Source organism: Lepidochelys kempii, chromosome 16 (genome assembly GCF_965140265.1).
Source record: "Lepidochelys kempii isolate rLepKem1 chromosome 16, rLepKem1.hap2, whole genome shotgun sequence".
Lineage (NCBI taxonomy): Eukaryota > Metazoa > Chordata > Testudines > Cheloniidae > Lepidochelys > Lepidochelys kempii.
The window spans coordinates 7,889,084-7,913,515 of NC_133271.1; the positions used below are offsets into that span (position 1 = coordinate 7,889,084).

The window sequence follows — 24,432 nt, forward strand, 5'->3', positions numbered from 1 at the left end:
GGGATCTAGCCATAGCAGCAGCTGCCAGGCCACCAGCCAGATGTGGCAGAGTAGGTTGTTGATTGGTAGACACAGCCGCAGACATTACTTGATGAGTCTGCTTAGAATCAGAGAGACCCATGAGTTGGGAGGCACCTCTTCTGGCTCATCTAGCACATACCTATTTCTGCAGTGGACCAGCACCGAATTAGCTATCTGTGGGCCAGCCCTGAGAGATGGATGCATGCTCTCAGCATGGGGTATCCCCACTGATAGTTCCTCAGGCGGTTTCTTCCATGGCCCAAATGGTTCTTAGAGTCAAACATTCCCCCCGAATAGGAGGCCAAAGGGTTCCTTGCTACAGCACAAGTCTCAGAGACTCATAGACTTTAAGGTCAGAAGAGACCATCAGGATCATCTAGTCTGACCTCCTGCATGTCGCAGGCCCCAGAACCTCACCCAGTCCTGAAATAGACCCCTAGCCTTTGGCTGAGTTACTGAAGTCCTGAAACCATGGCTTAAAGACTTCTAGTTACAGAGAATTCACCATTTATACTAATTTAAACCTGCAAGTGACCCTTGCCCCATGCTGCAGAGGAAGGTGAAAATCCCCCAGCATCTCTGCCAATCTGACCCAGGGGGGAATTTCCAACCCCAAATATGATGATCAGTTAGACCCTGAGCATGTGGGCGAGACCCACCAGCCAGACATCTGGGAAAGAATTCTTTGTAGTAACTCAAAGCCCTCCCCATCTAGTGTCCCATCTCCAGCTGTTGGAGATTTTTGGTACTGGCAAAAATTGCTGCTTACTCTGTTCTCAGTGAGTAGCGCTGACTTGGCTGGCATTTTATCTGAGACCTTCTCCATTGGGTCCAGCCCCCCCCCCCCCATTATGTTCCTGCCCTCCAGTATTGATGGCTTTGGAAGGGTCACTGTCACCCTTATTCTGAGTCAATGAATTCATGTCCCTAGACTCAGAACTTCCACTCACCCTACAACTTCCATGTCCACAACTTGTACTATTCTCTCTCAGGTCCCCCACTCCCTGCTGTTTCCTGCACTGTCCTTTGGATCAGCAAAAGAACATCACACTCACTCACAGCCTTATTCTGTGTCCTCTTACGCCTCTTACTTCAAGTTGCAGTGGGGGAGGTTGAGATTGGATATTAGGAAAAACTTTTTCACTAAGAGGGTGGTGAAACACTGGAATGCGTTACCTAGGGAGGTGGTAGAATCTCCTTCCTTAGAGGTTTTTAAGGTCAGGCTTGACAAAGCCCTGGCTGGGATGATTTAACTGGGAATTGGTCCTGCTTCGAGCAGGGGGTTGGACTAGATGACCTTCAGGGGTCCCTTCCAACCCTGATATTCTGTGATTCTATGATTCCCCAGTTCTGTGTTATACTCTTTGTCAGCCTATCACTTGTGAAGGAGAGCCACTGAGACCATGGGGTGGGGTGGGGTGCGGGTCTATGTGGGGGCCTGCACTGCATTTGAGCTGAATACATGATGTCTTCTGGCAGCCACTAGGTTGCTATTGATGCCCTCTAGACCCTGGGACCAGTCTCTTAGATGTTATGTTGCCTTCTCCTTTGCCTCTTCTTTGGCAACTGTCAGGCCATCTCATACCCTTTTCCTTTGCTGTGGACTAGACATGAGCTGGAAAGGTTTCCATTGATCCAACCAGCTGCTGTGATGTGCGGGTCACTCTAGAAGCTAGCCGATAGATTCCAAGGCCAGAGTAGACTCTTGTGATTATCTAGACTGACCTCCTGCATAACCTAGGTGATACGTAGGGTTTCTTCACCTCTTCCCCAGTCTCTTCTGGTTCTGATTGCCCTTTTTATCACATAGGGTTTGATCCCTGTGCTAATGCACCTGAACCTTTGTCCATTTCCTTCCTTTCCATGAACTCAGGCCTGCCCTAGTCCTTTCCCCAACCATATGATCAGACTGAGCATTGATCTGGCGCAGAACTGCAAATGAGCAGAAAGGAGAAGCTGCTGCCATGCTGTCAGGCTTTGCCTCCATCTACCTGCAGAAGGCTCGGTATTCATGGTGACTGATCTTTGTAAAATACCTTATCTCTAACTCCACGTTCCCTTGTTCTTGGGGACTGAAACCATTGGTTGGAGCAATAGGATTTCCTGTCACATCTTACCTGACAGCCTCAGAGAGTTCAGTCAGGCTCTGAGCTAACGCTGTTTTGGTGGTTTAATAATTTTAACACAGGCATTTATGCCCAGCATTCCTATCCAGTGCTGAATTCTCTGTGAACAGCTGGATTTCAGGTTTGGTTCAAGCCCATCTCAGTGACTATCAGCCTGATCTGGCTGCTGTTCATCAGGCTGAGGAGCTCTGCCTTCTGCAAGCAGCCTAAGTCATTTCAATTAACACTTGAACACTAGCCAGTGGTTATCAGAGATTGTTCAAGGTTCCAATAAAGGCCACAAAGTACATTTGCGTTGCTGACTGTGTCCCAGACCGGCTGTGCTGCTGTTCCGTGAGAGTGCCAGCAAACCAGAGCACTGGGCAAACCACACCTTCTGCGCAAATGCTGGAGACTAGTTGTGGAAAGTGGATTTTTAATTTCCGAGCATGAGTCTTTGCCTCAAACGCCTGATACTAAGAGATACACTCACCCAATCAGGAAACAGACATAGGACCCTACAACCCATATGTCTCAGCCAAACATTTTAAATTTCAAATATCAAATACATACTGTACACTCAGGACTGTACGGACATTATTTGATTACATTAGTTAATTAAAGACGATGACAAGCAGCTCGTGGACAATGCACAAAGAGGTGAAATCTTCTAAAAATGATTCATTTGGAATGATTTGTGTAGCTTTGCTGTTCTATGGGGAGCCCAGCAACAATCTTTGGGAACCAGAGCACCTAAAGAGATAACTGATAGAAATTAGGGATGGGAAAGATGAGGATTGCAGGTTTGTCACGGCATTTTTTATCAAAAATCATTGAACAGTCACAGTAAATCGAGTAAAAGTCATGGATTTAGAGGGAAATGGTGTGTAATGTCATCAGAATGCTATTTAAAGTGGGGAGATCATATAGGGGAGGGTCCGGTCCTGCCCCTGTGGGGAGTGAGAGGAGCTGGGGGTGGATAGCAGAGGGACCCTGCCCCACACTCACCTGCAATGGTGGCTCCTGTTTCTTGGGGCTTGCCTGGCTCCCCTCCTGCTATCCCCTCAGCATGCAGGGATGGCTCTCCCGCACGATGCCTCCTTCCTGGCCCTGGCGCCAATTAATCACCTGCCCTGCGCTGCGATGGGTGGGAAAAAGTGGTTGAACCATAGCCTGGGTGACCCACCCACCCCAGCTCTACAGCTTATGAAATCATGGAGACAAAGAAAAATCCTAGACACAAAGCAAAGTCAAAGACAAACTGAAAAATCACAGTACCCATGACATTTTTGCCAATATAGCAGACCTGTAGCTCTAGCAATGACTCATTAGGTCCCATCTTGTCTAGCCCCAGTAGGCTCAGGATAGAATCGTTCCCTACTCGCCAATCTTTTGTTCAGTCCACTTGTAGGACATCACTGCTATGCGTGTGCACAAGGTCATTCAAGACTGGAAAATAAAAGAAATAGGAAATATAGGAAGCTCGAGTGCACTGCTGAATAGCTGCTGCCTGAGTGAGTGGACCAACACATCTGGAAGGGAGTGAATATTTCATTGCCTCCTGCCACCCAGACGCTGCTTTTCTCTGTTGCAATGTTGCTCTGTATCTTCCTGTGCCATGTGAAATGATGAGACACTGAGAAGAAGCACTGGAAATTCCTACCATGGACACCAGTAGAAGGAGCCTGAAATGACGACAGAATTGGGCTCAGAGTATATTTTATTTCCTCAGATTCTTTTCTACAGTAGATGCATTTACTGTATAACATTCTAGATTCTTAGGGAAACAAAAATCTTGCCTGTGGAGGAACTTATGTGGAGGAAAGAACAGGGAGGAGAAAGGCAATGGAAGGGCCCATCCCTTCACTGTATAGCGCCCTGCAAGCATTGTACAGGCAGGAGAAATAGCAACAAGTCTTTAAAAGAAGCAGCTCTGAGAGCAGAAAGAGGGAGACAAATCAATGCAGTTTGCAAATCAAGATGCAGAGATGAAAACAGATGCATGTTTAAGGAATAACTTGGGGGGAAATGCTTTACTTCTTCACTTTTTGGTAGACGCACAGCAGATCCCTACCAGGGATTTCATTCTACAAGAGACTATGCTGCAAAATTTGGAAGAAGATTTTGAACCTCCCCCAAAGTCCAGAAGTGTTCAGATCTAGAGGGGAATTCATCTCTAGCTTTAATACAACTCTGCCTTGATCCTGCATGCACTAGCAGTTGTAATGTTTACCAGCACGAGCACTGGCTTCTCCAGGTAGTATGCACTCTGCTCTGTAATAAGCTGTTGCAGGATCCGGCCTTCTGGGTTCTGTGTCCTTTTGCAGGTAATCTGTAGGGAAGGCAAGCTCAGAGGGAAGTCCCCATGCCACTGGCTCCTTTGAGACTGAGCATTCTGAGGCTGAGAATGGGAAATCGGTCAACGCTCTAACTGAAAATGAGAGAGGGATGAACTCTTCTCCCCAACTTACGGTTCCGGGCTTTTCTCCACAATGCCTATTCTTCACCTGATCGCACCTAGCATTCCCACTGAGGTCAGGGAGAGCTCCCCAGGTGGAGGGCCTGGCAGGTGCGCCATGGCAATAGCAATCCACAGTGCCGGGCGGAGAGGACCATTTTATACTATATCTGTATTTTCCAAGGGCAGGTGCCCATTTTGTAATTGGATTCCCAAGGTGTGTTTTGGTGACTTGCCCTCCTGCCTTCCCCCGTGCAGCAGGTAAAGGCTGGCATGTCATCCCGTGATCACCATTGCTTCCACATTGTCACGCTTTGATCCAGAACAGAATAGATCAAGTGTTTCTTTCTCTTTTGAGTGAGAGCAAAGCTCCACAAAACTCTCCAATCCCCGCAGCAGATATGAAGTCCAGACAGACATTTCACTTTCAACACTCACTCAGGGTGAACATGACTATAAGAAAATAATAATAATAAAAGTTCATCATCATAATACCTTGCATTTATCTAGCACTTTTCCATACAGAACATTTTGTCCTTCCACAATGATTCTATGGAATTACAGCAGCTCAAGCCCTTATAGACACGTAAATTGTCTCTGAATTTAAGATATGCATTTCATGCTGAAAAAAAATCCCTTCTACTACATGGGAACATACAACTGCATCGCACGAGCCATGAGGTTCAGGCCTGTTTTAATCAATGTGGCTTTTCAACTCAAGGTTTTCACAAGAGCCCAGACACTCTCTCCTATTAGTAATGGTTTTTGCGAGCTCCAGCGTTATAGAAGCCCTTTAGCAAACAGTGGAGGAGGAGGTGGATGTTGGATTGCTTTACTACACGTCATTTTCAACTGTTTATAATATTCTTCTGTGTCTACATATTTTCTCTGTGCACATTATTCATCAGAGTAAAAAAAGGAACTATGAAAACCTCGACCAACTTTCCTATGACAACAAGCGAGGACCCAAGGTATATTTGCATGGAAATGCACGCCGCCCACCAATCTAACTAGCAAATGACAAATAGCCACAGCCACACCAAAAAAAAAAAAAAAAAAAGAAAAGAAAGAAAGAAAGAAAAAAAGATCCATGACTATGTTTCTTGGTAGCACGTTTTTATATTGACATAGTTTTGGTTTGAACTTGAGAATGGAAATCTAGCCAGCTGACCCCAGAAGGATTTCTTTTGGAGACATGCATGTGAACCAGTAATTAACTTGCAAGTTTTTCTTTTTGAAAATTGAACTGACCCCCTTTCCTCCCCAAAGGAAATGGTCCCTTGGTGTAAGATGCTCACTTTTACTCCCAAAGGTTAACCCTGTGCAATATTTTTTTTATTCCCCGTGTTTTTGAAAAACAACACTCGTTTGAGTTTTCAATTGCATTTCAAAAGCCTTTTTCTCTTTCCTGTACAATGCACGCCTCTTTTTGGGTCTTGATTGACTTCAGTTTGCATGCACAGTGCAAAACCCTCCCCAAAAAGCAAACAAACAAAAAAACCTAAAACAGAAAAGAAAGAAAGAAAAGAAAAGAAAGAAAAGAAAAGAAAAAAGAAAAAGAAAAAACCTAGTTAACCTACCATATCTAGCAGAGCTGTATACAGTTTAATGAATTCTCTTGAACCTTTTCTAGATAGAATGGCTCTCACCAGCAAGCATTAGGCCGCTGCACTAACCAGCTTTGCTCACACTAATCACAGGCTGAGAAAGTTCTTCAGTTTGACCCGGGAACCAAAAATGTGACTTCACTGCTGCTTGAAGCAAAGGAGCTGGAGGCTCGGGTTATCATCCTCTCTGCAAGGTAAGGAAATGAGCATTTGATTTTCCCTTCTGTCTTCTGCTTCAGCCCTTCACAGCTGGGCATATATGTTCCACTGCTGTGCTGCTCTGTTCCCATTGAAATCAGGGATATGTCAGAGGACACCTGGTCCTTCAAGATAAGTCTGCAAGAAGTAGCGAATGGATATGGCAGTAACAAGATGGTTAAGCATGAAAGAAAATCCAGAGAGACCACTCCATATCATACAGATCTAAAGCATCTTTCATGTGCCACTGTGGTTCTCTCATTGGGAGAGGTGGTTTGTATTATTCTGGGGCATGGTTAAAGTAAATTCCACTGTGTTGTAGAAATATATTGTTATTGATAATAACAGTAATAATCACAAGAACATAAGAACGGCCATACTGGATCAGACCAAAAATCCATCTAACCCAGTATCCTGTCTTCCGACAGTGGTCAGTGCCAGGTGCCCAAGAAGGAATGAACAGAACAGGTAATCATCAAGTGATCCATCCCCCGTTGCCCATTCCCAGCTTCTGGCAAACAGAGGCTAGGGACACCATCCCTATTAGCTATTGATGGACCTATCCTCCATGAACTTATCTAGTTCTTTTTTGAACCCTGTTATAGTCTTGGCCTTCACAATATCCTCTGGCAAGGAGTTCCACAGGTTGATGGTGTGTTGTGTGAAAAATACTTCCTTTTGTTTGTTTTAAACCTTCAGCCTATTAATTTCATTTGGTGACCCCTAGCTCTTGTGTTATGAGAAGGAGTAAATAACACTTCCTTATTTACTTGCACCACACAAGTCATGATTTCATAGACCTCTATCATATCCCCCCTTAGCTGTCTCTTTTCCAAGCTGAAGAGTCCCAGTCTTATTAATCGCTCCTCGTATGGAAGCCGTTCCATACCTCTAATCATTTTTGTTGCTCTTCACTGAACCGTTTCCAATCTTTTTTGAGATGAGACAACCACATCTGCACGCAGTATTCAAGATGTGGGCGTACCATGGATTTATATATAGGCAATATGTTATTATTATTGTCTTATTGTCTTCCCCTTTCTTAATGATTCCCAACATTCTGTTCGCTTTTTTGACTGCCGCTGCACATTGAGTGGACGTTTTCACAGAACTATCCACAATGATTCCAGGATCTCTTTTTTTGAGTGGTAACAGCTAATTTAGACCCCATCATTTTATATGTATAGTTGGGATTATGTTTTCCACTATGCATTACTTTGCATTTATCAACATTGAATTTCATCTGCCATTTTGTTGCCCAGTCACCCAGTTTTGTGAGATCCTTTTGTAGCTCTTTGCAGTCTGCCTGGGACTTAACTATCTTGAGTAATTTTGTATCGTGCAAATTTTGCCACCTCACTATCCTTAGACCTTCCATAGCACCCTTCGTCTGAGGATCTGCAGGTATGTTAGTGACATTTATTAACGAAGCTCCCAAGCACCCTGTGAAGTAGGGAGGTTTGATGAGCCCTGTGTGTCCAGACAGGGAACAGAGACACAACAATGCGAAAGTGTCACACATCAAATGGCAGAGTGTAAGGCAGTCACGGCTACCTTGTAAGAGGAGCCATAGGTCTAGGAAATTCATCCCAGCCTTAGCAGAAAGTGCTTGTGGCCTCTGGGGAGTATAGCTTCATAGATACTAAGATCAGAAGGGACCATTATGATCATCTAGTCTGACCTCCTGCACAACGCAGGCCACAGAATTTCACCCACCCACTCCTGAGAAAAACCTCTCACCTATGTCTGAGCTATTGAAGTCCTCAAATCGTGGTTTAAAGACTTCAAGAAGCAGAGAATCCTCCAGCAAGTGACCCGTACCCCATGCTACAGAGGAAGGTGAAAAACCTCCAGGGCCTCTGTCAATCTGCCCTGGAGGAAAATTCCTTCCCGACCCCAAATATGGCAATCAGCTAAACCCTGAGCATATGGGCAAGATTCACAAGCCAGATACTACAGAAAATTCTTTCCTGGGTAACTCAGATCCCACCTCATCTAACATCCCATCACAGGCCATTAGGCCTATTTACCATGAATATTTAATTACCAAAACCATGTTATCCCATCATACCATCTCCTCCATAAATTTATCGAGTTTAATCTTAAAGCCAGATAGATCTTTTGCCCCCCTGCTTCCCTTGGAAGGCTATTCCAAAACTTCACTCCTCTGATGGTTAGAGACCTTCATCTAATTTCAAGTCTAAACTTCCTGGTGGCCAGTTTGTATCTATTTGTTCTTGTGTCCACATTGGTACTGAGCTTAAATAATTTTTCTCCCTCTCCGGTATTAATCCCTCTGATATATTTATAGATAGCAATCATATCTCCCCTCAACCTTCTTTTAGTTAGACTAAACAAGCCAAGCTCCTTAAGTCTCCTTTCATAAGACAAGTTTTCCATTCCTCGGATCATCCTGTTCCAGTTTAAATTCATCCTTCTTAAACATGGGAGACCAGAACTGCACACAGTATTCCAGGTGAGGTCTCACCAGTGCCTTGTATAACGGTATTAAAACCTCCTTTTCCCTACTGGAAATACCTCTCCTGATGCATTCCAAGATCGCATTAGCTTTTTTCACAGCCATAGCACACTGGCGGCTCATAGTCATCCTATGATCAACCAATACTCCAAAGTCCTTCTCCTCCTCTGTTACTTCTAATTGATGCGTCCCCAGCTTATAACTAAAATTCTTGTTATTAATCCCTAAATGCATGACCTTACACTTCTCACTATTAAATTTCATCCTATTACTATTACTCCACTTTACAAGGTCATCCAGATCCTCCTGTAGGATATCCCTGTCCTTCTCTACATTGGCAATACCTCCCAGCTTTGTATCATCTGCAAACTTTATTAGCACACTCCCACTTTTTGTGCCGAGGTCAGTAATAAAAAGATTAAATAAGATTGGTCCCAAAACCGATCCTTGAGGAACTCCATTGGTAACTCCCTCCAGCCTGACAGTTCACCTTTCAGTAGGACCCGTTGTAGTCTCCCCTTTAACCAATTCCTTATCCACCTTTCAATTTTCATATTGATCCCCATCTTTTCCAATTTAACTAATAATTCCCCATGTGGCACGGTATCAAACGCCTTCCTGAAATCTAGGTAAATTAGATCCACTGCTTTTCCTTTGTCTAAAAAATGTGTTACTTTCTCAAAGAAGGAGATCAGGTTGGTTTGGCATGATCTACCTTTTGTAAAACAATGTTGTATTTTGTCCCATTTACCATTGACCTCAATGTCCTTAACTACTTTCTCCTTTAAAATTTTTTCCAAGACCTTGCATACTACAGATGTCAAACTAACAGGTCTATAGTTATCCGGATCACTTTTTTCCCCTTTCTTAAAAATAGGAACTGTGTCATACGGTACAACCCCTGAGTTTACAGAGTCATTAAAAATTCTTGCTAATGGGCTTGCAATTTCAGGTGCCAATTCCTTTAATATTCTTGGATGAAGATTATCTGGGCCCCCCGATTTAGTCCCATTAAGCTGTTTGAGTTTTGCTTCTACCTCAGATATGGTAATATCTACCTCTATATCCTTATTCCCATTTGTCATGCTACCATTATCCCTAAGATCCTCTTTAGCCTTATTAAAGACTGAGGCAAAGTATTTGTTTAGATATTGGGCCATGCCTAGATTATCCTTGACCTCCACTCCATCCTCAGTGTTTAGCGGTCCCACTTCTTCTTTCTATGAGGAATTGTCTGACAGGGATTTGATATGACCAGCTAAACCAAACAACAGGATGGCAGCTACCCACAAAGAAAATGGCCCTGCCTGCATGGTCCATTTAGCCCAGGGCTTGCATTGCTCATGCCAGTGATGAGAGACAGAGAGACACCTCGCCCTCCTTGACCTTCACCCACTCGCCAGCGCTCTGGTCTCCCTTCTGCTAGCTTCCCCAACTCCCAGGATTTTCCTTCTCATAGGCCTTGTGCCCTGGCACCTCCTCTTACTCCCACCCTTCTTTATCTATAACTGCTGTGGCTGTTCTCCATGTCCCCACCTGGACACATGCATTTCCCCGCTTCTCTCATCTCCACCTGCCAGTACTGAAGTTACTCTCATCTACTGACAGTGAAACATACACTGAGAAGGAAGCAGGAAAGTCTCAGCCAAGGGTTTGGTCCCATCCTGTGGCTCTGGACATGGGGCCCAGTTTTCCTGGAGGCATCCTCACCATTTTCTGCAAAGCAGCCTCTCTGATAGCCTTTCCCTAAGTGCACAGGGAGATGCGAGTGAGCCGAGGACAGCACCTTGTGGACCAGGGACCAGGCAGTGCCCCAGCTTGGCACATTCACTGGAGACCTCTGTCATGTACCATGTGTGGACTGGTTACAGAACTTCCACCCCAAAGATGCGTGAGATTTGTACCTTTAATATACTTCAGTGCCCTGCCCGTGGTGGCTGCTCTCAGCATGGATAAGGTAAGTTACACATGGTGCCACCTAGTGGCTGAACAGTATTAAGAACAGTTTAACATTCCATTACATTTGCTATTTTACACTTCTACCATTTCATGATCATGCTATCATTGAAAGTTCAGTACAGATCATTGTGTTCAGTGTATTTGAATCGGACTGGTTTTCCTATTACATGACAGGAACACATAACAGCTTGGTCATCTGTGTGTATGTTAGTTGAAATAACTTTCTCTGGTTGGTCTGGAACCTTTGAATATTCTTCTTGTTGTTCTGCATCTGACAAGTTTGCTGTATTGACTGTTCTTTCTGAGGAACAAACCGGAGATGTTGACAGTTTCTGTTGAACTCTCAACTGTCGTTCTCAGTCACATATGTTCAGGGCAAGGAATTCTTTTCCTTTACGACAGCTGGAGTTCATAGAATCATAGAATATCAGGGTTGGAAGGGACCTCAGGAGGTCATCTAGTCCAACCCCCTGCTCAAAGCAGGACCAATCCCCAATTTTTGCCCCAGATCCCTAAATGGATCCCTCAAGGATTGAGGTCACAACCCTGGGTTTAGCAGGCCAATGCTCAAATCACTGAGCTATCCGTCTCTCACCCCCCCCGTTCTCCATTCTTTTTCTCCATTTAGTTTAATACAAACGTGGTCACCACCTTCTAGGCCCAGCAATTATCTAACTAAGTGGTGTCTCTTATAAAAATGTTCACAAGCTCTTTTTGCCTTTGTAACTGATTTGGCTACTCTCTTCATGTCTGAAGAGAACTTTCTGAACTCTGGCTGTCTCCATTGACTCTTCCCTTCTTGTTATAGGACTAGCCACTGGTCTCTTCTTCCTTGCCCTCCCTCCTTCTGTTACTGCCTGCTGTGCCCCTTCTTCATTCTCCAACTCAGCAAACCTGTTCCTGAGCTCCATTTCTTCTTCACTAGTCGGTTTTTTCATCTGCCTGATTCTCATAGTCACGTGCTTCCACTTGCTTCTTTCCTCTTGGATCGTCTCTTCCATCAGCTCTATCAGGCGGCATTTCATACAAACAAAGCTCTTTTCAAGTCCCTGCTCCAGGATAATGTAGATCCCACAGCTTCCATATCCAGTCATCTTCACTGCCTCTTGCATTCTGTGGGTCACTACCACGGCTGCCTTTGAAGCTGTCATAGCCTTCCCGCCTAAGCTCCTGTCAAGGAAAACAAAAAACAAAAAAACTGAACAAAACCAGAACACCACACCCACCCTCCCTCAAACGCCCCTTACAAACTCTCCCTCAAACTCTCCTGTTTTCAGCTCCATTTGCTTGCTCCTGTGCTGCTGACTGGCTCCTTCGCTCCTTAGTCCCTTCCTCATTGTCTTCTCTAAGCTTCCCCATCGGTGACCTCATTCACCCACATGGCTTTTCCTGCCCCCTCCACCACCAAATTTAGTATCGTCTCAGCACATCTCCAGCAGCCTCTCCAGCATTTCGTTTGGGCTGACCCACCACCAATTGAAACTCATTTTCTCCAACTCTGAGTTTCTTGCCTTTCCTCTTGAGTCCATTCATAGAATCATAGAATCATAGAATATCAGGGTTGGAAGGGACCCCAGAAGGTCATCTAGTCCAACCCCCTGCTTGAAGCAGGACCAATTCCCAGTTAAATCATCCCAGCCAGGGCTTTGTCAAGCCTGACCTTAAAAACCTCTAAGGAAGGAGATTCTACCACCTCCCTAGGTAACGCATTCCAGTGTTTCACCACCCTCTTAGTGAAAAAGTTTTTCCTAATATCCAATCTAAACCTCCTCCACTGCAACTTGAGACCATTACTCCTCGTTCTGTCATCTGCTACCATTGAGAACAGTCTAGAGCCATCCTCTTTGGACCCCCCTTTCAGGTAGTTGAAAGCAGCTATCAAATCCCCCCTCATTCTTCTCTTCTGCAGGCTAAACAATCCCAGCTCCCTCAGCCTCTCCTCATAAGTCATGTGTTCTAGACCCCTAATCATTTTTGTTGCCCTTCGCTGGACTCTCCAATTTATCCACTTCCTTCTTGTAGTGTGGGGCCCAAAACTGGACACAGTACTCCAGATGAGGCCTCACCAATGTCGAATAGAGGGGAACGATCACGTCCCTCGATCTGCTGGCTATGCCCCTACTTATACATAACAAAATGCCATTGGCCTTCTTGGCAACAAGGGCACACTGCTGACTCATATCCAGCTTCTCGTCCACTGTCACCCCTAGGTCCTTTTCCGCAGAACTGCTGCCTAGCCATTCGGTCCCTAGTCTGTAGCGGTGCATTGGATTCTTCCATCCTAAGTGCAGGACCCTGCACTTATCCTTATTGAACCTCATCAGATTTCTTTTGGCCCAATCCTCCAATTTGTCTAGGTCCTTCTGTATCCTATCCCTCCCCTCCAGCGTATCTACCACTCCTCCCAGTTTAGTATCATCCGCAAATTTGCTGAGAGTGCAATCCACACCATCCTCCAGATCATTTATGAAGATATTGAACAAAACCAGCCCCAGGACCGACCCTTGGGGCACTCCACTTGATACGGGCTGCCAACTAGACATGGAGCCATTGATCACTACCCGTTGAGCCCGACAATCTAGCTAGCTTTCTACCCACCTTATAGTGCATTCATCCAGCCCATACTTCCTTAACTTGCTGACAAGAATACTATGGGAGACCGTGTCAAAACCTTTGCTAAAGTCAAGAAACAATACATCCACTGCTTTCCCTTCATCCACAGAACCAGTAATCTCATCATAAAAGGCGATTAGATTAGTCAGGCATGACCTTCCCTTGGTGAATCCATGCTGGCTGTTCCTGTCACTTTCCTCTCATGCAAGTGCTTCAGGATTGATTCTTTGAGGACCTGCTCCATGATTTTTCCAGGGACTGAGGTGAGGCTGACTGGCCTGTAGTTCCCAGGATCCTCCTTCTTCCCTTTTTTAAAGATTGGCACTACATTAGCCTTTTTCCAGTCATCCGGGACTTCCCCCGTTCGCCACGAGTTTTCAAAGATAATGGCCAATGGCTCTGCAATCACATCCGCCAATTCCTTCAGCACTCTCGGATGCAACTCGTCCGGCCCCATGGACTTGTGCACGTCCAGCTTTTCTAAATAGTCCCTAACCACCTCTATCTCCACAGAGGGCTGGCCATCTCTTCCCCATTTTGTGATGCCCAGCGCAGCAGTCTGGGAGCTGACCTTGTTAGTGAAAACAGAGGCAAAAAAAGCATTGAGTACATTAGCTTTTTCCACATCCTCTGTCACTAGGTTACCTCCCTCATTCAGTAAGGGGCCCACACTTTCGTTGGCTTTCTTCTTGTTGCCAACATACCTGAAGAAACCCTTCTTGTTACTCTTGACATCTCTTGCTAGCTGCAGCTCCAGGTGCGATTTGGCCCTCCTGATATCATTCCTACATGCCCGAGCAATATTTTTATACTCTTCCCTGGTCATATGTCCAACCTTCCACTTCTTGTAAGCTTCTTTTTTATGTTTAAGATCCGCTAGGATTTCACCATTAAGCCAAGCTGGTCGCCTGCCATATTTACTATTCTTTCGACTCATTGGGATGGTTTGTCCCTGTAACCTCAACAGGGATTCCTTGAAATACAGCCAGCTCTCCTGGACTCCTTTCCCCTTCAAGTTAGTCCCCCAGGGGATCCTGGCCATCCGTTCCCTGAGGGAGTCGAAGTCTGCTTTCCTGAAGTCCAGGGTCCGTATCCTGCTGCTTACCTTTCTTCCCTGCGTCAGGATCCTGAACTCAACCAACTCATGGTCACTGCCTCCCAGATTCCCATCCACTTTTGCTTCCCCCACTAATTCTACCCGGTTTGTGAGCAGCAGGTCAAGAAAAGCTCCCCCCCTTGTTGGCTCCTCTAGCACTTGCGCCAGGAAATTGTCCCCTACGCTTTCCAAAAGCTTCCTGGATTGTCTATGCACCGCTGTATTGCTCTCCCAGCAGATATCAGGAAAATTAAAGTCACTCATGAGAATCAGGGCATGCGATCTAGTAGCTTCCGTGAGCTGCCGGAAGAAAGCCTCATCTACCTCATCCCCCTGGTCCGGTGGTCTGTAGCAGACTCCCACCACTACATCACTCTTGTTGCACACACTTCTAAACTTAATCCAGAGACACTCAGGTTTTTCTACAGTTTTGTACCGGAGCTCTGAGCAGTCATACTGCTCCCTTACATACAGGGCTACTCCCCCACCTTTTCTGCCCTGCCTGTCCTTCCTGAACAGTTTATAACCATCCATGACAGTACTCCAGTCATGTGAGTTATCCCACCAAGTCTCTGTTATTCCAATCACGTCATAGTTCCTTGACATCACCAGGACCTCCAGTTCTCCCTGCTTGTTTCCAAGGCTTTGTGCATTTGTATATAAGCACTTGAGATAACCTGTTGATCGCCCCTCATTCCCAGTATGAGGCAGGAGCCCTCCCCTCACAGACATTCCTGCCTGTGCTTCCTCCCGGTATCCCGCTTTCCCACTTACCTCAGGGCTTTGGTCTCCTTCCCCCGGTGAACCTAGTTTAAAGCCCTCCTCACTAGGTTAGCCAGCCTGCTGGCAAAGATGCTCTTCCCTCTCTTCGTAAGATGGAGCCCGTCTCTGCCCAGCACTCCTCCTTCATGGAACACCATCCCATGGTCAAAGAATCCAAAGCCTTCTCTCCGACACCACCTGCGTAGCCATTCGTTGACTTCCACGATTCGACGGTCCCTACCCAGGCCTTTTCCTTCCACGGGGAGGATGGACGAGAACACCACTTGCGCCTCCAACTCCTTTATGCTTCTTCCCAGAGCCACGTAGTCCGCAGTGATCCGCTCAAGGTCATTCTTGGCAGTATCATTGGTGCCCATGTGGAGAAGCAGGAAGGGGTAGCGTTCCTTCACCTCCCTTTTCTACCACAGTTGTTAGCTCCACTGCCCTCCTTGTCTCCAAGGCTCATGCTTACTCCTTTTAAAAGCACCCCATCCTCCATGTCTCCATGGCTAATGCCCTCCTCTATGCCTTGGTCAGCTCTCACGTGGACCATCATTACCTTCTCCTCTGGCTTCCCCACTTCTCACCTCTACCTACAAAACATCTCTCCTTTCCCACTGTTCTGGCCCCATCAACTCCTCTTCTATCCCTCCCTTGGTTTCTGACCTATGGCCCCATCCAAATCACGCTCATCCTTCCTGCCTTCCAGGTCCTGCAGGATCTTGCCCCTGCCCATTTCTCTGACCTCATGTCTTCCAGCTCCCTCCTCTCATGCTCTGTGCATCTCCCAACTCTACCGTCTCAGTGCTCCCGCTCTTGGCTTACACTGACCTTCATGCTGCTGTAGAGTTGGAACATTCTCCCATTTCTAGATAACCATCTGCTTCCAATCTCTCCCTAAAACCCACCCAGGCCAGGATTTATCCTGCCTAGTTCCCTTCTCCAGTAATGTCTCCTCTCTCTGCTAGGCTGCAGCTGTTCAGGGCAGGGATTGTGCTTTACTGAATGTGTGTAAAGCAAAATTTACATTCTCAGCGTTATACAGATTTTTTTGTATTCATTATAATAGGATAAAAGCATAAAGAAACAACAGAAAACCTACAGGGTGTTTTCATCTTTATTTAATAAGGGAGATATTGGCAGTGCTGTGTGTGTGTGTGGGTGCATACATGTGAGTGCATGTGTGTGTGTGTGTGTGTACACTAAGGGGGACAATCTGGAGAAGAGTGAAATGAACCCATGGCAAGCAAGAGTCTGTGTAAGGTAAAGGCAGGGATGGATATGACAGTAGATAAGAGGGCCCCATAGAAGTCAATGGCATGCACTGATTCTTATAGAGAAGGATCGAGCCCATGAGCGATGGTAAATTTGGAGAAGACAAAGTGAAGGATCATGGTAAATAGCTGAAGAGGCAAGTGCTATTTTCAGGGTATTTGCCGATCCTGGAAAAGCCTGGTGCTGACTGACTGGAAACAGCAAGTCCAGATCCAATGTTTACAACAGGAAAGAGAGATGTTCCAGATGTGCAGAAGAGCTCTGCATATTAGGAACAGTTAGACATTGGAAAGTGCATATTATACACCCCTCGCTATGCCCAATGCATGCAGGCTGTGAGCTTCTTACAGCCGACTGCATGGGCAGGTGCATCTTTAGTTCAGGCCATACTAACTCGTGTGTTTGGCTCTAGGGGCCCCTGGTTCAATCCCTGGCATGAGCTGCCTCATCTGCACTTGGGAATGTGCAATTTAATAAGGGTGAATCACCAGATTTAGAGAGATCGTTACAATCAGGCTAAGCTGAGTGGAGCCCACAGCCCTAGTGAGTGTTGATTTTGGGCAAGATGGATTATTGGAGGGATGCCGATGTGCTGATTGGAAACAAGAGTGACAAGTGGAAGTTACAAGGTGCCCTTGCCTTCCTGAGAAGCCACCAGTTCTCCCCCAGTAGTACTCTCCTTTTCCTTCTCCCTTCTCCACCAGCAGACAGATGGATGCTGCCCCAGGGACAGTTCTCTTGCTACGCAGCAGGTGTGTTTTGGGTAATGGGTGGTTGCATGGCCTCTGCTGGTTTCTAGGTTATTTCTTTGCTAGAAGGTAGGAGAAAAAAAGCCAAGAAAGCTCACCCTGAACACAGCAGAAAGTGCATCAATTCCCTGGCCCTGTCTCATGGCTGGTTGGAATATGATCCCATGGAAATAATGGTCCTGTTGCCCTTCTCCCCTCTGCCCCTGCCTCTTCTCCTTCAGCATCGCTCTCTCCGGGCCTTCCCCAGCCTCTTCTGTGGCTGGCACACAATGCAGCCTCCTCTCCTGGCTTCTCAGTGATGGGCTTTGTCCATTACAGACACTTGGCACCTGGTGAGGCCCAGGTGATGCGCCTGTGAGTTTTGGAGGACGGGGTGTTGTCCACAGTGACAGAGAATGGGAGCAGAGGAGAGGATAGGGTAAGGGGCTCCTCTGTGGTATCAGGCTCCTCTGTTGTAACAGGGATCTTCAAAGTTTTCAAACACATAAAGAAATCATTTAAAGCTAGAGAAGGCAGGGCTGTCACCCAGCCATTCCCGCCTGGCAGGACTCAGGGCCTCCTTGTCTCACACAATCCCAGCCTATGCATTGTTGATAAGCATTGACACTGAATTAGGGCCTAATTCTCATTCACACTAATACCAATGTGCACTGCTCTGGCAGCATAAAGTGGCCCTAAAGTGAGGGTGGTTGTAACTGACATCCATTGTGAGGCCCCATCGCAGTACCATAGCTGTGGAAAGGGGCCTTTGTGTAAACCCGAATTGGGCCCTTTGGTAGTGCTTCACATTTCTTAAAGCACATTGCAGACATTGAGCCCAAACCTGTCAGGTACTGAACCTGCCAAGTGCCCTCAATCCCTAGGACCTTCAGTGGAGTTGAGGGCTCCCACCTGTTGTGAGGACGTGCTTAGCACTTTTCAAGATCAGGGCCCGGAAGTCATCCATCCCCATCCAGAGAGGGGGGAAGAGACACAGACAGGTCCAGGCAGCATTTGGACTCCTGCTTGGGCCCTATGGCTTTTGGGACACTGCCTGGAATACACTGGGTCTGGGCATTAACCCAGCCTGTCACCAATCACCATCGCGTGCTGCTGTGCTGACGTCCTTCCTAGGGGTAAGTGCAGCGCAGGGCCGGCTTTATGGCAGTGCAGGCAGCAATGGCAGACTGGCACATACACTGAGCTCTCCAAGGCAGGGACACCCTTTTCGCTCTGTGTCTCTCCAGTGCCTACCACAACGGGCTCTGGGCCCATGACCAGGGCTTGGTGCAATGACGATGATGACGGATGATGAACTGGCAGTGCCCATGAATCCCGGTCTGGGTTCTGTAGGGAAATCACTTCCCTATTCTGGGTCTGGTGTTGGGTGGGTGGATGGGGGGTGAAGCTCTATCCCGTATTAATGACCAGAACATTCTGCCTTTCCCCAGACAGGTTCTAGTCTCAGTGTAGCTCCTTCCTGCTGTGATTTCAGCCAGGGAGAGTGAGTGGGGAGAGAAAACACACTGAGCTCCCATTCACAGCCAAAGTCATACCCACGCATTCGGGGCGGCCTCACACCACACTTCTGTACCTTGGATATTCCTATTTTAGGCACATAGGCACCACATGGCGACCCGCCCATGCCCACTGGAAAACCCAAAGAATATTCTCTCTAGAGGCAGAGGTAGAAAGCAGGGACTGGGTGGGTCTTCTTGTTTTTTTATCATTTGCAGAAAACCAGGTTCTTTCAGCTCTTGGAGTCCATCTGCTTGAGCTGATCACCCCCCACACTGTCACCTGCATTTCCAGAAAAGGGTGCCGTATCTGGGCCTATCTTCAATCCCTCTGTCTGCCCCCACTCAGCAAGTACTATTGTCACCTTAGGCTAGTTGTGATGCACATTGCTGGACTGGGGGAGACTTCCCAATCCCAGCGAACCTTCTGCCTTTGTTCTCTGAACTGCATCCTGCTTTCGTGAATCCAGTCCCACAGGGTGAGGAAAGGATGGGAAGAGGGTGGGGAATGCTCTCTGCTGTTGTACAAGGCTTTCATTCTGGCCGTTCTGCCTCAGCCTGCTGGGGCTGAACCAGAGCAGGGGAAAGGGAGGTAGCTGGTACATGAGGAGACTGGGAGAGACTCATCACTGTCATTTGCTTTTGTCTCTTTTCAGTGAGGACGATGCTGCCACAGTCTACAGATCGGCAGCCATGCTCAATATGACGGGCTCAGGATACGTGTGGCTGGTGGGGGAGAGAGAGATATCTGGCAATGCCCTGCGATACGCCCCCGATGGTACGTACCTTCACTTCTCTGGGCTAATGTTCACTGCATTTGCAATGAATGTGCAATGTGATCCTGGCCTATAACTAGGACTCCTAGGTTCAAGAGGAGTGCCCAGATAGGAGACATTGCTCGGAGCGCTGTCATGGCTGTCACAGAGCAGCCTGACAAAACAACCAGCTCGTTGTTCCTCCCCGTTATGAACGATGTTACCCTCTGACGCACCCGGAAGAGCAATCCCAGCGCCACCAAACAGACAAAAAAGCAGCAGCAGCAGCAGCAGCAAAACACACAGGTACATTGTCAATTAAAACACGTACCGGCCATGAACCGTTAGGACAGCAAAAGTCTGAACAAAACATAGGAACAGTCCCAACCGCAGATACGGAGCAGCAGACTATGAGTGGCTGCCCACAGCCCTTGCTATGCATACACACGCACACACCCGCGCACACTCGCAAAGACGCATGCACCACATCTCACCGGTTAACAATGAGTCCTCTTCCCGGCCGGCTCCCGTTCCGTCAGCACCACATCTCACCGGTTAACAATGAGTCCTCTTCCCGGCCGGCTCCCGTTCCGTCGGCACCACATCTCACCGATTAACAGTGAGTCCTCTTCCCGGCCGGCTCCCGTTCCGTCAGCACCACATCTCACCGGTTAACAATGAGTCCTCTTCCCGGCCGGCTCCCGTTCCGTCGGCACCACATCTCACCGATTAACAGTGAGTCCTCTTCCCGGCCGGCTCCCGTTCCGTCAGCACCACATCTCACCGTTTAACAATGAGTCCTCTTCCCGGCCGGCTCCCGTTCCGTCGGCACCACATCTCACCGGTTAACAATGAGTCCTCTTCCCGGCCGGTTCCCGTTCCGTCAGCACCACATCTGACCGGTTAAAAATGAGTCCTCTTCCCGGCCGGTTCCCGTTCCGGCGGCACCACATCTCACCGGTTAACAATGAGTCCTCTTCCCGGCCGGTTCCCGTTCCGGCAGCACCACATCTCACCAGTTAACAATGAGTCCTCTTCCCGGCCGGTTCCCATTCCGGCGGCACCACATCTCACCGGTTAACAATGAGTCCTCTTCCCGGCCGGTTCCCGTTCCGGCGGCACCACATCTCACCGGTTAACAATGAGTCCTCTTCCCGGCCGGTTCCCGTTCCGTCGGCACCACATCTCACCTGTTAACAAAGAGTCCTCTTCCCAGCTGGTTCCCGTTCCGTCAGCACCACATCTCACCAGTCAACAATGAGTCCTCCTCCCGGCCGGTTCCCGTTCCGTCGGCACCACATCTCACCGGTTAACAATGAGTCCTCTTCCCGGCCGGTTCCCATTCTGGCGGCACCACATCTCACCTGTTAACAAAGAGTCCTCTTCCCAGCCGGTTCCCGTTCCGTCAGCACCACATCTCACCGGTTAACAATGAGTCCTCTTCCCGGCCGGTTCCCATTCTGGCGGCACCACATCTCACCGGTTAACAAAGAGTCCTCTTCCCGGCCGGTTCCCGTTCCGTCGGCACCACATCTCACCTGTTAACAATGAGTCCTCTTCCCGGCCGGTTCCCATTCCGTCGGCACCACATCTCACCTGTTAACAATGAGTCCTCTTCCTGGCCGGTTCCCATTCCGTTGGCAGCACATCTGACCGGTTAGCAATGAGTCCTCTTCCCGGCCAGTTCCCATTCCGGCGGCACCACATCTCACTGGTTAACAAAGAGTCCTCTTCCCCGCCGGTTCCCGTTCCGTCGGCACCACATCTCACCAGTTAACAATGAGTCCTCTTCCCGGCCGGCTCCCGTTCCGTCAGCACCACATCTCACCGGTTAACAATGAGTCCTCTTCCAGGTCGGTTCCCGTTCCGTTGGCAGCAAATCTCACCGGTTAACAATGAGTCCTCTTCCCGGCCGGTTCCCGTTCCGTCGGCACCACATCTCAGCTGTTAACAATGAGTCCTCTTCCCGGCCGGTTCCCATTCCGTTGGCAGCACATCTGACCGGTTAGCAATGAGTCCTCTTCCCGGCCAGTTCCCATTCCGGCGGACCACATCTCACCGGTTAACAAAGAGTCCTTTTCCCGGCCGGTTCCCGTTCCGTCGGCACCACATCTCACCAGTTAACAATGAGTCCTCTTCCCAGCCGGTTCCCGTTCGGTCAGCACCACATCTCACCGGTTAACAATGAGTCCTCTTCCCGGCCGGTTCCCGTTCCGTCGGCACCACATCTCACCGGTTAACAATGAGTCCTCTTCCCGTTCGGTTCCCGTTCCGTTGGCAGCACATCTCACCAGTTAACAATGAGTCCTCTTCCCGGCCGGTTCCCGTTCCGTCAGCACCACATCTCACCGGTTAAAAATTAGTCCTCTTCCCGGCCGGTTCCCATTCCATCGGCACCACATCTCACCGTTTAACAATGAGTCCTCTTACCGGCCGGTTCCCGTTCCGTCGGCACCACATCTCACCTGTTAACAATGAGTCCTCTTCCCGGCCGGTTCCCGTTCCGTCGGTACCACATCTCAGCTGTTAACAATGAGTCCTCTTCCCGGCCAGTTCCCATTCCGTTGGCAGCACATCTGACCGGTTAGCAATGAGTCTTCTTCCCGGCCAGTTCCCATTCCGGCAGCACCACATCTCACCGGTTAACAAAGAGTCCTCTTCCCGGCCGGTTCCCGTTCCGTTGGCAGCACATCTCACCGATTAACAGTGAGTCCTCTTCCCGGCTGGCTCCCGTTCCGTCAGCACCACATCTCACCGGTTAACAATGAGTCCTCTTCCCGGCCGGCTCCCGTTCCGTCGGCACCACATCTCACCGGTTAACAATGAGTCCTCTTCCCGGCTGGTTCCCGTTCCGTCAGCACCACATCTGACCGGTTAAAAATGAGTCCTCTTCCCGGCCGGTTCCCGTTCCGGCGGCACCACATCTCACCGGTTAACAATGAGTCCTCTTCCCGGCCGGTTCCCGTTCCGGCGGCACCACATCTCACCGGTTAACAATGAGTCCTCTTCCCGGCCGGTTCCCGTTCCGTCGGCACCACATCTCACCGGTTAACAATGAGTCCTCTTCCCGGCCGGTTCCCGTTCGGTCAGCACCACATCTCACCGGTTAACAATGAGTCCTCTTCCCGGCCGGTTCCCGTTCCGTCGGCACCACATCTCACCGGTTAACAATGAGTCCTCTTCCCGTTCGGTTCCCGTTCCGTTGGCAGCACATCTCACCGGTTAACAATGAGTCCTCTTCCCGGCCGGTTCCCGTTCCGTCAGCACCACATCTCACCGGTTAAAAATTAGTCCTCTTCCCGGCTGGTTCCCATTCCATCGGCACCACATCTCACCATTTAACAATGAGTCCTCTTACCGGCCGGTTCCCGTTCCGTCGGCACCACATCTCACCTGTTAACAATGAGTCCTCTTCCCGGCCGGTTCCCGTTCCGTCGGTACCACATCTCAGCTGTTAACAATGAGTCCTCTTCCCGGCCAGTTCCCATTCCGTTGGCAGCACATCTGACCGGTTAGCAATGAGTCTTCTTCCCGGCCAGTTCCCATTCCGGCAGCACCACATCTCACCGGTTAACAAAGAGTCCTCTTCCCGGCCGGTTCCCGTTCCGTTGGCAGCACATCTCACCGATTAACAGTGAGTCCTCTTCCCGGCCGGCTCCCGTTCCGTCAGCACCACATCTCACCGGTTAACAATGAGTCCTCTTCCCGGCCGGCTCCCGTTCCGTCGGCACCACATCTCACCGGTTAACAATGAGTCCTCTTCCCGGCCGGTTCCCGTTCCGTCAGCACCACATCTGACCGGTTAAAAATGAGTCCTCTTCCCGGCCGGTTCCCGTTCCGGCGGCACCACATCTCACCGGTTAACAATGAGTCCTCTTCCCGGCCGGTTCCCGTTCCGGCGGCACCACATCTCACCGGTTAACAATGAGTCCTCTTCCCGGCCGGTTCCCGTTCCGTCGGCACCACATCTCACCTGTTAACAAAGAGTCCTCTTCCCAGCTGGTTCCCGTTCCATCAGCACCACATCTCACCAGTCAACAATGAGTCCTCCTCCCGGCCGGTTCCCGTTCCGTCGGCACCACATCTCACCGGTTAACAATGAGTCCTCTTCCCGGCCGGTTCCCATTCTGGCGGCACCACATCTCACCTGTTAACAAAGAGTCCTCTTCCCAGCCGGTTCCCGTTCCGTCAGCACCACATCTCACCGGTTAACAATGAGTCCTCTTCCCGGCCGGTTCCCATTCTGGCGGCACCACATCTCACCTGTTAACAAAGAGTCCTCTTCCCAGCCGGTTCCCGTTCCGTCAGCACCACATCTCACCGGTTAACAATGAGTCCTCTTCCCGGCCGGTTCCCATTCTGGCGGCACCACATCTCACCGGTTAACAAAGAGTCCTCTTCCCGGCCGGTTCCCGTTCCGTCGGCACCACATCTCACCTGTTAACAATGAGTCCTCTTCCCGGCCGGTTCCCATTCCGTCGGCACCACATCTCACCTGTTAACAATGAGTCCTCTTCCTGGCCGGTTCCCATTCCGTTGGCAGCACATCTGACCGGTTAGCAATGAGTCCTCTTCCCGGCCAGTTCCCATTCCGGCGGCACCACATCTCACTGGTTAACAAAGAGTCCTCTTCCCCGCCGGTTCCCGTTCCGTCGGCACCACATCTCACCAGTTAACAATGAGTCCTCTTCCCGGCCGGCTCCCGTTCCGTCAGCACCACATCTCACCGGTTAACAATGAGTCCTCTTCCAGGTCGGTTCCCGTTCCGTTGGCAGCAAATCTCACCGGTTAACAATGAGTCCTCTTCCCGGCCGGTTCCCGTTCCGTCGGCACCACATCTCAGCTGTTAACAATGAGTC

At 48.8% G+C, this 24,432-nt stretch overlaps 1 protein-coding gene across 23 annotated transcripts in view; it reads left to right on the plus strand.

Moving 5' to 3' along the window:
- GRIN1 (glutamate ionotropic receptor NMDA type subunit 1) overlaps positions 1-24,432 on the plus strand; it is an 87,122-nt gene that overhangs the window by 19,118 nt on the left and 43,572 nt on the right. For 12 of the 23 annotated variants that reach the window (XR_012155318.1, XR_012155311.1, XR_012155314.1 and 9 more), the window contains 4 exons: positions 5,493-5,555; positions 6,285-6,385; positions 17,278-17,325; positions 19,475-19,596. Coding sequence is in view for 12 of the 23 variants with exons in the window: in XM_073314979.1 (XP_073171080.1) it covers positions 5,493-5,555; positions 6,285-6,385; positions 17,278-17,325; positions 19,475-19,596 (334 nt within the window). In the remaining 11 variants the exon portion in view is untranslated. The remainder of the gene's footprint in view (positions 1-5,492; positions 5,556-6,284; positions 6,386-17,277; positions 17,326-19,474; positions 19,597-24,432) is intronic. The other 11 variants (XR_012155312.1, XR_012155317.1, XM_073314980.1 and 8 more) reach the window with 3 other exon arrangements.